At 36.3% G+C, this 15,130-nt stretch overlaps 1 protein-coding gene across 3 annotated transcripts in view; it reads right to left on the bottom strand.

Moving 5' to 3' along the window:
- The window catches only part of NLN (neurolysin), a 146,011-nt gene that overhangs the window by 83,329 nt on the left and 47,552 nt on the right, over window positions 1-15,130 (bottom strand). For all 3 annotated transcript variants that reach the window (XM_056824852.1, XM_056824853.1, XM_056824855.1), the window contains exon 3: window positions 12,406-12,554. In XM_056824852.1, coding sequence (XP_056680830.1) covers window positions 12,406-12,554 — 149 coding nt within the window. The remainder of the gene's footprint in view (window positions 1-12,405; window positions 12,555-15,130) is intronic.

A 15,130-nucleotide genomic window follows, 5' to 3' on the forward strand; every position in this document is an offset into this window, starting at 1 on the left:
AGAAGATAGGTCATATTTATTAGGACAGAGGACAAAGTAAAAAAAGAAAGAATTCAATGATTTTCTTTTGAAATCCCAAATTAAAAAACTAGGGAATATCATGGTCAAAATTCAGAGTTTCTAAATCAAAGAAAAAATATTCAAAAGGTAAAAATTCAAGAACCACAGGACCATATCAAGGATCATTTGTCAGCAATTACTGCTCTCCCATCTTTAGGGCTTGCCTCTTAATCCACTGAGCTACCCAGCTTCCCCCTCAAAAACCTATTTTTAAAAATATCAAGGAGGAGAGAGGGACAAACAGTGTAAAATTAGAAATTATATATTGTCACTCAACTGTTACTCTCCAACCTTGTGATAACTCTGTAAGACATACCAAAGAGAGAAAGGAATAGGAAAGGACCTGTATGTACAAATACTAAACGTTCTTTACAGAAATAAGCAGATCCAAATAATTGGAGAAATATCAATTGCTTATGGGTAAGTTAGCCAATATAATAAAAATGACAATAATAACTAATTCAATTTACTTACTAAATGTCATACAATCAAATTATCAAATATTACTGTAAAAAACTACTAAAAAAATAGAACTCACTTGGAAGAATAAAAGGGCAAGATTTCAAGGAAAATAATGGGGGGAAAAGTGGGAAGGAAGTATCAGATCTCAAATTACATGATCAAATTGGGATCACCCAAAAGATTTAGTACTGGTTAAGAAATAGAAAAGTTGATCAGTGGAACAGATTAGGTGAAGTAAAGACAAGTGAAAAAACACATCTGTGAACTCAGATAAGAGTTTACTATTTCAAAAAACTGATGAGAAAATTGGAAATCAATTAGATAGAAATGGAATACAGAGTAATATACACTATATACCAAGTTAAGCTTCTTATGGACACGACAGACCTAAAGAAAGGGTGACATCACATGCCAACTGCAGGAGCAAAAAAGGAATTACCTTTTGGATCTATGGATAAAGGAACAGTTCACGATTGAACGAGGAATAGAGGATAACAGAAGATAAAATGGACAATTTTTTAAAATACAAACAATGGAAAGGGAAGGGAATAAACATTTATATACCACATATCAGGCACTTTACTAAATGCTTATACATAATTCATAACTATATAATTTTTTTTCATAACAACCTCAGGAGGTATGTGCTATTATTATCCCCATTTTACAATTAAGGAAAGTGAGGCAAATAGAAGTTAAGTAACTTTCCCACTTAACTAGCTAGGTTATATAACTAGTTAGGGTCTGAGACTGGAGTTGAACTCAGTTTTCCTGACTTAGGTCTAGTACACTATTCACTGGGCCACCTAACTGCCTCTGCAATGTACAGCTAAAACTAAAACAACGTAATGGGGGCAAAATTTTGTATTAAGTTTCTATTATAAAGTTCAACTGTGAAAGTACAAGCATATAACAATAAGAGCTATTCCCCAAATGATAAATGCCTAAAGGATAATGAATAGGTGGTTTTCTTTTTTCTTTTTTTTTTAAAAACCCTTACTTTCTGTTTTGGAATCAATACTGTGTATTGGTTCCAAGGTAGAAGAGTGGTAAGGGCCAGGCAATGGGGGTTAAGTGACTTGCCCAGGGTCACCAGGTGGTTTTCTAAGGAGGAAATCCAAACTCAAAAAGTCATATGAAACAATTTTCCAAATGTCTAAAAATGGAAAAGTATTACATATACTTTTACTACATATAACATTCTGAGATTCTACTTTATAACTTTATAACAGATTGGCAAAAGTGAAAAAAAAATACTAGATGAGCTGAGGGGAAACAGACATATTAATGAATTGTTAGTGGAACTATGAATTGTTTCAGCTCCATGGGAAAGCAATTTAGAATTACTCCTCTAGTTATTAAATTGTGCCCTTTGACCTGGAGGAATTACTATGAGGTCAATACCACAAAGAGATTAAAGAATAAGGAAAAGTATACATAGGGGGGAAAATATTTGTAGAAGCTCTTTTTTTTTTCTTCTTAACTCCTTACTTTCCATCTTAGAATGAATATTGTGTGTACTGATTCTAAGACAGAAGAGTGGTAAGGCCTGACAATGAGAGTTAATTGATTTTTTCAGGGTCACACAGCTAGGAAGTGTCTGAGGTCAAATTTGAACTCAGACCCTCCCATCTTGAGACTTGGTTCTCAATTCACTGAGCTATCTAGCTACCTCCTATAGCAGCTCTTTTTGTGATGAGAAAGAGTTGGAAACAAAGGAGGTGCGATTCAATCATGGAACAGCTGAACAAATTATGGTATATGAATGTAATGGAATACTGCTGTGTCATAAGAAATGATGAAAATGATGGTTTCTGAGAAACCCAGGAAGACTTATATGAACTGAAGCCCAGGAAAGTAAACAGAACCAAAAGAACAACTTATATAATAGCAATATGGTAAAGACAAACAATTTAGAAAAACTTAACAACTCTGTTCAACATAATGATCAACCACAATCCAGAAGACTGATGATGGGCAATGTGGGAATCTGTTTTGTATGTCTATGCTTATTTGTTACATGCATTTCTTTTCTTATTCAATGAGTGAGAAGGTGGCAGGTTGAGAAAAAAGATTTTGAAACTGAAAAAATAAAATAAAAAAAATTTTAAGACTCACAAACTTTGAACGAATCACAACTCCAGAAGATTGATAAAGAATAATGCTTCCTATCTCTTGGATAACTGACAGATTGTAGGTGCACAAGACGATATATTTTCCAACATGATCAATCACACAAATTTTTTTGGTTTGATTATACATATTTTTAAAAAGGAAATACTTTTTTTTTGTGTGAGAGGAATGAAAGTGGTGGTAAATGCAAAAAAAAAGGCAAAAGTATCAAACATTTAAAAATACCTGGAAGAGAACAGAAGGCAGTTAAGGAAACATACAAATTGGGCAAATGTTGGTATTCCATGTTAAACTGCTAAGTATATTTAAAAATTTATGAAATAGATTCATGATCTTATAAAAAGCTTTTTTCTCGCTTGTATTTGTTAATGATTTTTCTAGTTCATAATGAAAAAAAAATAATTTAATAACACTTGACAATTAAAAAAATGTAAATACTTGACAGTTTTTTTTGTGCCATTTTGTGGGGAAACAATAATAAGCTGCATGTTTATGATTCTTGCTTATTCTTTCTTTCTCAGAATTTAAGTGCAATTTCTTTGGGAAGTTTCTACAATAAAAGAGAAGTATAAATAAGTACTAGGGGCTAAGCCACCCCAACTGTGGCTCAGGAATGAGGATTATGATGTTTAAAACATATAACTTCTTAGTTTCACTGGCTAAAGTTCAAGTTTATTATTTACATTGCATTTTTAAAAAAGGACTCTAGTTCACTTGGTAGAGACGAATAGGTAGGAATCAAGTGAATTATCTTATTAACTTTTCAAAATTTAAAAAGCAAACAACCTTTTATATGCTAAAGATTTTTGAGGCCAAACTAGAGAAATAAGTAAACCTAAAAAATAAGGAATTAGCTCTTTTCACACCATATTTTCAGGCTTCTTACAGATCTATGCCTTTTATTTTAATTTATGAAAATAGGATTAACTCTCCCCTTGTCTAGTTTTAAATTTAATCAACGAAAAGTGAAGACACCCCTACTTAAACACTAAGTAGGGGAGGTTCACAAACCATTTATTAAAGTGGTTTAGACCTCCAGAAGTAACTGACTGCACCCTGGGAAGTGTTAAGCAAATTTAAAGACTGCAATTGGTCCCTGTAAAGTGGAAGAAGGGACAGAAAGTGTAGTAAAAAAAGGGATCTTTAAAAAGGGATCTAAACTTCCTTTCAGGAAGTCTTCCAGCTCTGGAGTGTGGAGGACCTGGGACTCTGACAAGATTATTCTTGAATCCTCTCCCTTTGGAGCCACTGCTTGGGTGAGTGAAAATTTGACTCCTTTCCTGGTTTCTGGAGAGATTAGTTTCCAGAGAGGACTTCCCATCTTGGAGGAGGCTAGTCCTTGGGCTGATGGTTCTCCGGCTGAGGATTAATGAGCCCTGCCTGGGTTGTGCCAGGGGTTGGAATAAATATCTAGTGTGATAGGATAGATATCTTCTCTAGCCTCTTTTACATTTCTCTGCTTTCACTTTCTCTTTTTGTAAATAAATCTGCTTAAAAAGTCATTTTTATTTGAACTGTAGTAATTTTTAAAAAATTGGCAATCACATTCTCTTATATTTAGTCTAACCATAAATCTAATCCCTACAAATTGTAAGTAAGACCTAGGGATCTAAGTCTCAGGGCTTCCTAGACAGGGGAGGTAGTAAGGAGAGGAGCTAACATTTGAGTATAAGTCCTCCAACTCCAAAACCTGCAGTCTTTTTACTTCTACCACAGACACACACACACACAAGAAGTACTTTCTTCTTCTATCACAATGACCTCACATATTATATTTCTGAATGGAAGTAATGAGGTCAATACAGGAAGGTCCAGTTTCAAATTCCACTTCTGATACATAGGGCTGGTTTGACACTGAGCAAGTTGCTTAATCTTTCAGTACTCCAGGCAACTCTGAAAATCTGTGGCAGAGAAGGTACTAATCTATACTGATCCAAGGAGTTCCTCCAAGAGCTATTTCCTATGGATGTGAGATAACTTAACTAAATCACTAATGCATTGTTGGTGGAATTGTGAAGTGAATCAATCATTCTGGAGAACATTTTGTAACTATGCCCAAAAGGCTATAAAATTGCATATACTCTTAGATCTAGCAATATCATTATTTATCTCAAAGTTATTTTTAAAAAGTGGGGACAGCTGGGTAGCTTAGTGGATTGAGAACCAAGCCTAGAGATGGGAAGTCCTAGCTTAAAATCTGGCCTCAGACACTTCCTAGCTGTGTGACCCTTGGGAAGTTACTGTAATGGGGATTATCATTGCCTAGTCCTAATGTTTATAAAAGATAAGGGTTAAAAAAAGAAAGAAAATTATCTAGATGTATAAAATATTTATAGCAGCTCTTTTTATTGTGTCAAAGAATTGGAATTTGAGGGGATGCCCACTAAAAAAGGAATGGCTGAGCAAGTTGTAATACACATGATGGAGTACCATTGTGCTATTTGAAATGACAAGCAGGATGCTTTCAGAAAAATCTGGAACAACTTACATGAACTGATGTAGAGTGAAGTGAGCAGAATCAGGAGGACATTATAGACAGTAATATTGTACAATGACCAATTGTAAATGATGTAGCTATTCTCAATAATACAATGATTCAAGACAGTTATCAAGGAATTATGATGAAAACTACTATCCATCTTCCAAGAAAGAACTGATGGAGCCTGGATGCAGATCAAAGTATACTTTTTTTAAACTTTATTTTTCTTGGGGGGGTTTTGGTCTATGGTTTCTTTTTTTCTACAACACAACTAATATGGAAATGTTTTACATAACTACACATGTATAACCTATATCAAGTTATGTCTTCTTAATGAAGGAGGAGAAAGGGAGAGGAGAGAATTTGGAATTCAAAATTATCAAAACAAATGTTAAAATTTTTTACATGTAATTGGAAAAAAATTAATATACTTTAAAATGTTTTCTACAACAATAAAATCACTGATTCAGTTTTTTAAAAGCATTTAAAAATGTTATTGAATCGAACTCCATTAGAGCAAAAATATTTCTAGGGCTTTTTAGTAGTATACTTCCAAAGGAGAGGGTTCAAGCCTTGTGCTGAAATTTGCCTCAGCTTAAATGGATTATACAGGTTCCCACAATATGGCCCCTAATGTTCAGTATGCAATAAGTACATTACTGCATGTACTGAACGAAGTAGATAAAAATACATCTTTGGTTTAACTTTCAGCTTCTAGAGATCAACAGTGGAGCTCATGAAAAGGATTATAAATAATTGTTTTAAAAATTAAACTATGGCATCAATAATCTGGTCTTGACAAATTTCACATATTTGAGAGTATCACTTGAAATAGATGTCCATCGACTGGGGAATGGTTAAACAAGCTGAAGTATGTCAGAGTAATGGGATATTACTGTGCTGTAAGAAATGACAAACAGGATGAATACAGCAAAACATGGAAAGTCTTACATCAACTGATACAGAGTGAAGTAAGCAGAGCCAGGGGGAAAAATGTATGTAATGACTACAACAATATGAATGGAAAGAATGACCACATACAAAACAACTTTACACAATCACAAAGACTAAGTCTCAAAGAACAGTAATGAGAAGATACCCTTATCCCATTCCTCTATAGGAGGTCCATGGGTATATAATACTATATATATTTTCAGATACATTTTAAAAAATGTATTGATTGGTTTTGCTGCCTTTTCTCTTTCTTCTCTTTTTTTAAAAAGATTATTTTGTTATACAGAATAACTCTTTGGAAGAGAGAGGGATTTGGGGAAATTTTTAAGTAATGTAAAAACAAAAAAAAAACTTATTTAAAAAGAAAATAAATTGGTTTTGAAATTATAATCACCAAGTTCTGTTATTTGAGAAGATATATATTCTTTAAAAAGTTTTTTAAGTCCTTCCCTTCTGCCTTAGAATCAATCAATACTATGTGTTGATTCTAAGGCAGAAAAGTGGTAAGGGCAAGGCAATGGGGGCTAAGTGACTTGACCAAGGTCACCCAACTAGGAAGTGTCTGAGGCCACATTTGAACCCTCCTGACTCTAGGCCTGGTTCTCAATCCTTTGAGCTACCTAGCTTCCTCCAAGAATATATATCTTAAGAAGGCATATTCCTTTCTTTATTGGGAAGGGAGGTGACTACAACTCATTGCAGATTTCAAATGTATTGGTTTTGCTGAACCATTTTTTTCTTTTCTTCCCTGTAAAAAGTATGATTCTTGGAGAAGGGAGCTGGGAGGCATAAGAAATATAAGTGATAAAAAAGAGATAGTAATAGATATTTATTTTTTTAAAGTGTCTGCTATTTGGAAGGTATACTGACACATTTTTGGCGAATTGGTCCAATCATTCTGGAGAAGAAAGTATGTCCATGTCCTCTGACCTAGAGATATATCCCAAGAAGGTAAAGGAGGGAGAAAGGTGTCATGAAGATCAAAATACTCATGGAAGTACCTTTTGAAGTAGTCAAGAACGGAAACTAAATAGATGACAATCATTTGTGGAATGGTTAAAGAAATTGTGGTGTATGAATGCAATGAAATGTTATTCTGTCATAAGGAATTATAAATTTCAAGAACTTAGAGATACATGAGAAGGTTTGTATGAACTGATGTATTAAAAAAAGCAGAACCCAAAACATGACATATACAATAACAACAATGTAAATATAAAGAATAAAAATAAAAACTGAATGCTGTATAATTATCATAATCAAGTTTGACCCCAGAAGATGAATGGAAAAAATCTCTCTCTCTACATGGTGCATTGAATAGAGTGTTGGGTCTGGAATCAAATGCAGCCTCAGACAACTGCTAGCAGGGTGACCCTGGGCAAGTCACTTAACCCTGTTTGCCTCAGTTTCCTTCTCTGTCAAATGAGCTGGAGAAGGAAATGGCAAACCACTCCAGTATCTTTATCAAGAAAACCCTAAATGGGGTCACAAAGAGTAAACCATGATTGTGTAACTGTGAAAATGTGGATTTCAAGACTGTGAATTGCCAAACTATAAAGATAATTTTTAGTGTCTTGATTTATATTAAAAATAAGTGGTCGCCATGGGAAAAATTCCCAAATATGAAAATACCCAAGTTAGCTGGGTTTTATGGAGATTTTAATTAATACAAATGAAGGAATTAAGGAAAGGGAGAGAGAGAGAATAAGAGAAAATAGTATGAAGGGCCTAGGCTGAGCCTTAACAGAGACTAGTCAGTCTTTTATCACTCATCACAAAATTTGTCCCAAGCAAAACTCCAGTCCTTCACGGAAATCCTCAACTCCCGAACTGAGTTCAGAGACCCAGCACCTTCAACTAACTCCAAACTCCCTAACTGAACTACGAACTCCAACTAGTACGAACTCCAACTCTCTTAATTTCAAACTCTCCTTCCTTTTAAAGAAATTTCCTCTTGTGTCACCTCCCCTAAATTTTCACATCTACCAATCACAGTAGATGTTTTCCCCAGGACTGACCATTCTTAGTTCACATCTTCTTTTGTTATCACCTTCTCTGGCTAGATTATATCTTCTGAGTATTTCACATCTCTTTGCTAAGCTTGCCCTTTGTAAGTTGCTTGACCTTTTGGTCATTAATTTAACCTTTATAGGTACTTATCACCTTTTTGTATTAGATCTAAAATAGACCACCTACCTTAGGGTTTTTGCTTCACTATAAGTATGAGTTGTGAACTTTTCATTGTTCAATCAGGAATTTTACCACTTTATCTTCCCCTAAGGCATTGTCTGAGCAGGATGGAGTAATTTTAAAAGTTCTCAATACATTCCTGACCAAGTACCTACATTGTAGAAAATGGGGAATAGCTTAATCAAATCTTCTGAAGTAGAGTCTGAGCAATTTTAAGATTCACAATTGACAGACAACAACAGGTTTTGAACATTTCATTTATATTCAATTGTAGTTGACATTTTATTTTTTTTCTCTTTAAAATATAGGGATAGGAGGGATAAATCTAAAAATCAAGGTTATGTAAACAAGAAGTTAAAAAATTATTTTTTAAAAAGGACTAGTGTCAAATTAGTTTCTGATTTTAGGGTAGGACTTCAAACGGAAATTAAAGACTACAATTTAGAAGAGGTTTTTACTTGTGGCATCTTTGAGAGCAAACATTTCTTCCAGGGCACTGATAAAGTTTGTCTTCAACAAATTCTTCTGTTTCCAAGTTCATGCTTCAAAAACTTTACTTCCCTAAGCAAAAGTAATCCCTCTTCCTTCCTATAAACTATAATAGCCTTTGTTTAGTGGCTTTCATAATCTTTCACACTCTATTTAGTATTTATTTTTTGTTCATGAGAGTGTTCTCTGAAAACTGGGACCATTCATTGTATACTCGGCTTCTTAGGCAGAGCTTAGGGGAATACTTTGCAGATAAGCAGGCTCACCATAAATGTTTGGGAAATCAATGCTCCCAAAGTATAGGAATATAATCACAAGACCGGGAATAATCTTTAAAGTCATCTGGTCCAGAAAGAACATTATCCAAGGAAGAAGAGGACCAGGGTTCAAATCCCACTTCGGAAGCTTATGGAATGTGTGACCCCAGGCAAGTCATGACCCTCCGTCTCTGTCTCCTCATTTGTAAAGTAAGGGTTAGCTAAAACAAGGTGGTCTCTGAGCTCCCTCCAAACTCTAGCTCAATGATCCTAAGCAAGGATACCCCCAAATCTCACAAAGACAGGTGAAAGCAAAATCTACCCTGCTTTTGGTTTCTCAAGGAAGTGATTCTGGAATCTGTGTCAATAAACTCAATAAACAATGGTGAATCATTCCCATAGAAAATACACATCCTTCTGGAAAAAAACCTGAAAAGACATGTTTTCAATAGCTCTATGGGTCATTCATCATATTCATTCCTTCACTTGTTTACTGACTGCCTTCTGTAGGCCTGGTGCTGCGGGTTCTACAAAGATGACTAAGACCCATTTCCTGTTCTAAAGCAGTTCATAATCTAACAAAGAAAATAGGACAAAGTAAGCAAGGAGGTATCCTAAATGTGGGATAAACAAAGATAGTTGCCCTGCTGAGCAGAGCAGTTGCATCTTAGAAAAGGGGTAAAGAGGGGGCACAGCTGGTTGGCTCAGTGGATAGAATGCCAGGCCTAAAGACAGGAAGTCCTGGTCCAGTTCTGAACTCGGACACTTCCCAGCTGTGTGACCCTGGGCAAGACCCTCAGCCCCCATTGCCTAGCCCTTACCTTTGTTCTGCCTTGGAATCAATACACAGTACTGATTCTAAGATGGAAGGTAAGAGGTTGGAAAAGGAGAGGAAAGGAAAGGGGAAAGAAAAGAGAAAAGAAAGGGAAAGGGAAAAGGAAAGGGGGAAGGAAAGAGAAAAGAAAGGGAAAGGGAAAAGGAAAGGGGGAAGGAAAGAGAAGGGGGAAGAAAAGGGAAAGGGAAAAGGAAAGGGGAAAGAAAAGGGAAAAGAAAGGGAAAGGGAAAAGGAAAGGGGGAAGAAAAGAGAAAAGAAAAGGGGAAAGAAAGGGAAAGGGTAAAGGAAAGGGGGAAGGAAAGGGAAGGGAAGGGGAAAGAAAAGGGAAAAGAAAGGGAAAAGAAAGGGAAAGGGAAAAGGAAAGGGGAAAGGGAAGGGGAAAGAAAAGAGAAAAGAAAGGGAAAGGGAAAAGGTAAGGGAAGAGAAGGGGAAGGAGAAAAGAAACGGGGAAAAGAAAGGGAAAGGGAAAAGGGAAGGGGGAAGGAAAGGGAAGGGAAGGAAAGGAAGGAAAGAGAGCAAAAAGCAGGTTTATTTTATGAGTTCTTGATCAAGTTTCTAATGGTTGCTTACCAGCCAAAATGCAGCAAGATCTAAAACTGAACTCTGCATCCAATTTGGCTAATACTGTACTGCATTTGGTTACAATCCACATTGGTGATATCCTGAGACTCTGAAGGCATGCACAAGCTCCTCATTACACTCTCATAAAATGAAAGAGAATGCGGTAAAATGGTAAGCGCTCTTTGTCCCATTCACCTTAGGCTTTACTGTACCATTTTTACCATCGCTGTCTTTTACTTAGGATACTACAGGGAAAACCAGAAATAATCCTGCTTTTAAGTGCCTATGTTTTAGTAACTCCTCCTACTTTGCAGTGTACCCAGTGCTCTGGGGAGATAACACTCTGTAACCTCTCCTTCCAACTCCACCTAACAAACTATCCCTTCTGGGATAAGCTGGTTATGGCTAAGCTCACCCACGGCTGCTGACTCAAGCCTTGATTGACACTACTCCCTCAGCCAGTTCTCCCCTCTGATTGGAGGGCAGAGACCAAACTCCTCCCAATGCCTTCCCTAGTAGACTCTCAGCTCCTGCCTCTTGGCCCCTGCTGCTTTCTGGGTTTTAACTCCATGCAACAAGATGCCCCCTACTGTTCCCCTGACCTCCCTCTTTTTTTTTTTAAACCCTTCCCTTCCCTATTGGAATTAATACTGTATATTTGTTCTAATACAAGAGATCAGTAAGGGTTAGGCCAGGGATGGTGAACCTATGGCACAAATTCCAAAGATGGCACACAGCGTGCTCTCTCTCCCCCCTTCATCTTCCTGAGTTCAAATCTAGTTTCAGAAAACTGTGAGGTATGTGACACTGGGCAAGTCACTTGATCCTGTTTGCATCAGTTTCCTCATCTGGCAAATGAACTGGAGAAGGACAAGGCAAACCACTCCAGTATCTGCCAAGAAAACCCCGAATGGGGCTGTGGAGAGTCAGACATGACTCAACAACAACAACAACAAAAGAGAAAACACTTCTAAAACACACCAATATGTATTCTAAAAAGTCATACAGGAACTTGGAATATGGAATGAAATAGAAAATGAATATTTGGAACAACCACAATTTTATATCTAACTCCTTTTTGAGGAGGTTGGATCTGGTTCAAGAGGGGGGAAAAAAAGGAATTCATTTGGACAACAGCACTGGTAATGAGATTTCCATTTATTTAATTTTCATCATGGTAAGGGTAGCCTACCATAAGCCATGGTTGTTGGTGAATTTTAAAGAGGGAAAAATACTTGGGTGAGATAGGACAATGGATACTACATAAATGTTAGGCACATCTAAAAAATTTCAGGATTTTAAGTATGGTGATTTTGAAAAACATTTTTTAAACATTACAAAATTAATGCTGCATATCAATTTAAAGCACAAGATGGTTAAAAGGGTGCAACCCAAAATCAATCTTGCAAAAGAAACATGCAAAATTAAACAAAAACTTGGAGTTAAAATGCCATTATTTTTTGAACAAACAATAGAAATACTACAGAACTACATATTAAAAGCAAAGACAAATAAAAAATAAAAATTCTAGGAAGCAAAACAACATATCTTTGAAGGCGGACCCACCTAGAACATTCATTATTCTTAATTCCCGCCAGGCCTGCAAAATGTAAGGATAACATATAGGATTGACTCTGGCTTTCAACATCAACATGGTGTCACCATTAGAGTCAGAAATACAATGTAGTTACTATGAGATTGACATTGTTAAGGTTTTAGTGGGTTCTAGCTAATGAATATGTTATGCTTAGAAGATTTTAATTAGAAAGAAAAGCCAAACTTGTTACATAAAATTCTACACGGATAGTTATACATACATAAAGCACAGCTTTAATTTTGATCCTCAATTTGAAAAGAATTTAGTTAACATAAACATAGCTAATTATATCTAGTGTTACAAGCATCTGAAGATGAGACTGATAGGAAGATTCAAATAGTTTTTACAGATGTGTGAAGTTTTTCTATTCATTGAAAAAAAAATTTACCTGTAGATGAACAATTCTCCGAAAAATATCTTCTCTCATGCTCATCTCAATGTCGAAACGAGAAAGTCTTTTGTCAGCATCTGTACTTGCTGCTCGTACATCTTTGTCAGGGGAGACGTGCTGGGGGAAATCCAGCATGCTTCTTTCCACTGTTGGCAGAGAAAATTACTAAGTGATGTCATACCACTCCAACCAGTGTTGCGCTGAAGTATTTTCCACAAATATAAATTATGAATGTTTCTTTCTCATTTTGTATACTTGGGAAGGCTCTTGAAATGATAAGGAAACCACTTGAAGATTAGGAAAACTCTTTGGCTACATCTCTCTCCATGGGGCCAGTCAGAATATAACTGCAAATGTGTTTACTTCTTGGATTATTGCCAGGTCCATTTTGGAACATTACAGGTAGCAGGACATTCAGGGACTAGCTTAAGAGATGTCACAGATATGATTACTGAAATACTTTGTTAGAGATTATCAACCATTGCATGGACCAACTGACTCTTTCTCTCTCTTTGGCCAATCTCATCCACTTCAATGGTTAAACAATCACTTCTGGGTACTTGGTTCACTAATTTCTATTTCAACCTGCAAAACTTATTAGGATAATGACAGTAGACCAAAGGGAAACCTGGTTTGAAGGGAAAGATTAGTTTAATTAGTACATCTAGAGTTTGAGGTGATAGAAGATTAGCCAAGCATGCGTGTTCAACAGGTAGTTGAAGAAGTAGGACTGAAATTTGGATGGGCAGGTAAAATATGAGTTACATCAGGGCAAAATTATAGACAGTGAGGATGGCTCAGTGAATGGAGCACTGGAACTGGAGTTAAGAAGATCTAAATTCAAATTCTGCCTCAGTCATTTATCAGCTGAGTGATGCAGATTAAGCCTCCTCATTTATTTCCTCATTTGTAAAATGGGGCCAATAACAAAACCTATCTCCTGGGGTTATTGTGAGAATCAAACAGAAAATACTTGTACAAGGTGCTTTGCAAAGCATTATATATTTAAAGCTGTCTACTTTTATTAATGGTATCATCAGGAGAATGTTAATATTAAAAGATGACTTTTGTGCCAAGGAGCTTCCTGGGAATTACAGCACACTCTTCTTCCTTTTTAGTTCTGGGTCAAACTCCATATCCCTCTGTATTTATGTCCTGGATAAAAACATACAAACATATACATGCATATGCATATATGTACATATGCATATACATATATATGGGATTCCCTTTCAGTTGCCTGTCATAATTTTTGCTTTATGTAGTCATCATTTATGTAATTTTTTTTCTTTTCTGTGAATGTTCATTATTAAGCAAGTCTCTTTGGGAGTGATTCATGAGTCTTATTAAGGAGGGCTTGTATCATTTATGAATTTACAAAATTTATAAATTGTACAAATACAGAAAATTATAATTACAAATTTATAAAAAGAAGTCATCAATAGGCTCCTAGAATTTATTATTTTTTTATTTTTTATTTTTCTAAAATCCTTACCTTCGAATCAATACTGTGTATTGGTTCCAAGGCAGAAAAGTGGTAAGGGCTAGGCAATAGGGGTTAAGTGACTTGTCCAGGGTCACACAGCTGGGAAGTATATGAAGCTTGATTTGAACCCAGGACCTCCCATCTCTAGGCCTGGCTCTCCATCCACTGAGCTACCCAGATGCCCCCACTCCTAACATTTATAAAGAATCCCATTTCTTCTATTTTGACTACATAGAACAACCTCAATAGACCTAGAAAACACTTCAACACCACACATTTCCTTAGCTGTGGTATCAGTCACTTTTGCAGGATCTTGACCTACACAAGGCACAATGTTGGAGGACACCTTTAGGTTGTCCAGGAGGGAAAGCTCTTGTTGTAGTAGGGACTCATGAAAGGATTCATGGTAAGACAGTACTTGAGTTCATCTCAAAGAAAGAGGAAGCCTCTGGGAGGCAGAGGTAAGGAGGGAGAGCACTCCAGGCACGAGATGGATGGGAGCAAAGGCACAAATATGAAAGATAGGATTTTGTGAGAGGAAAAGAGAAAGGGTGAGTTGGACTAGGTCACAGAGAGTAGGATGGGGAACAATGTCCAACAAGTCTAGAAAGATAAATTGGGGCCAAGATGTATTTAAACAGTTTATGTTTTGTTCCAGAGGCAACAGGAAGCCACTGGGGTTGACTGAGTAGAGGAGTCACAGGTCAGATCTGCAGGCAATGACAATTACTTTGGCTGCCATGCATGGGATAGACTGGAATGATGGTGGGCAAGGCAGGGAGACCAATTAGAAACCTATTGCAATAATATAGGCAGGGTGATGAGGGCTTAAATTAAGGTAGTAGTTGTGTGAGTAGAGTAAGGTAAAGTGTAAGATATTAGAGACATGAAGGTAAAACTTGTAAGATTTCACAGCTGATCAGAGATACAGAATGAGGGAAAGAGAAGTCCAAGGCAATGCAGAGATTTCAAGCACAGACATCTGGAGGAGGAGGATGCTATCATTGGAAATAGGGAAATTTTGAAGACAAGAGGGTTTATGGGGGAAAGATAATTAGTTTTTTTGAGATATATCGAGTACAAGACATGTCTGTGGGATATCGATTTTGAAATGTCTAATAGACCACCAACGACATGGAACTAAAGTTCAAGGAAGAGAATGGAATTGTATATGTAGATCAGGATATAGTCATCTGCAAAGAGATGAGACCTGATGAAGTCACCAAGAGAGAGAGG

Source organism: Monodelphis domestica, chromosome 3 (assembly GCF_027887165.1).
Source record: "Monodelphis domestica isolate mMonDom1 chromosome 3, mMonDom1.pri, whole genome shotgun sequence".
NCBI lineage: Eukaryota > Metazoa > Chordata > Mammalia > Didelphimorphia > Didelphidae > Monodelphis > Monodelphis domestica.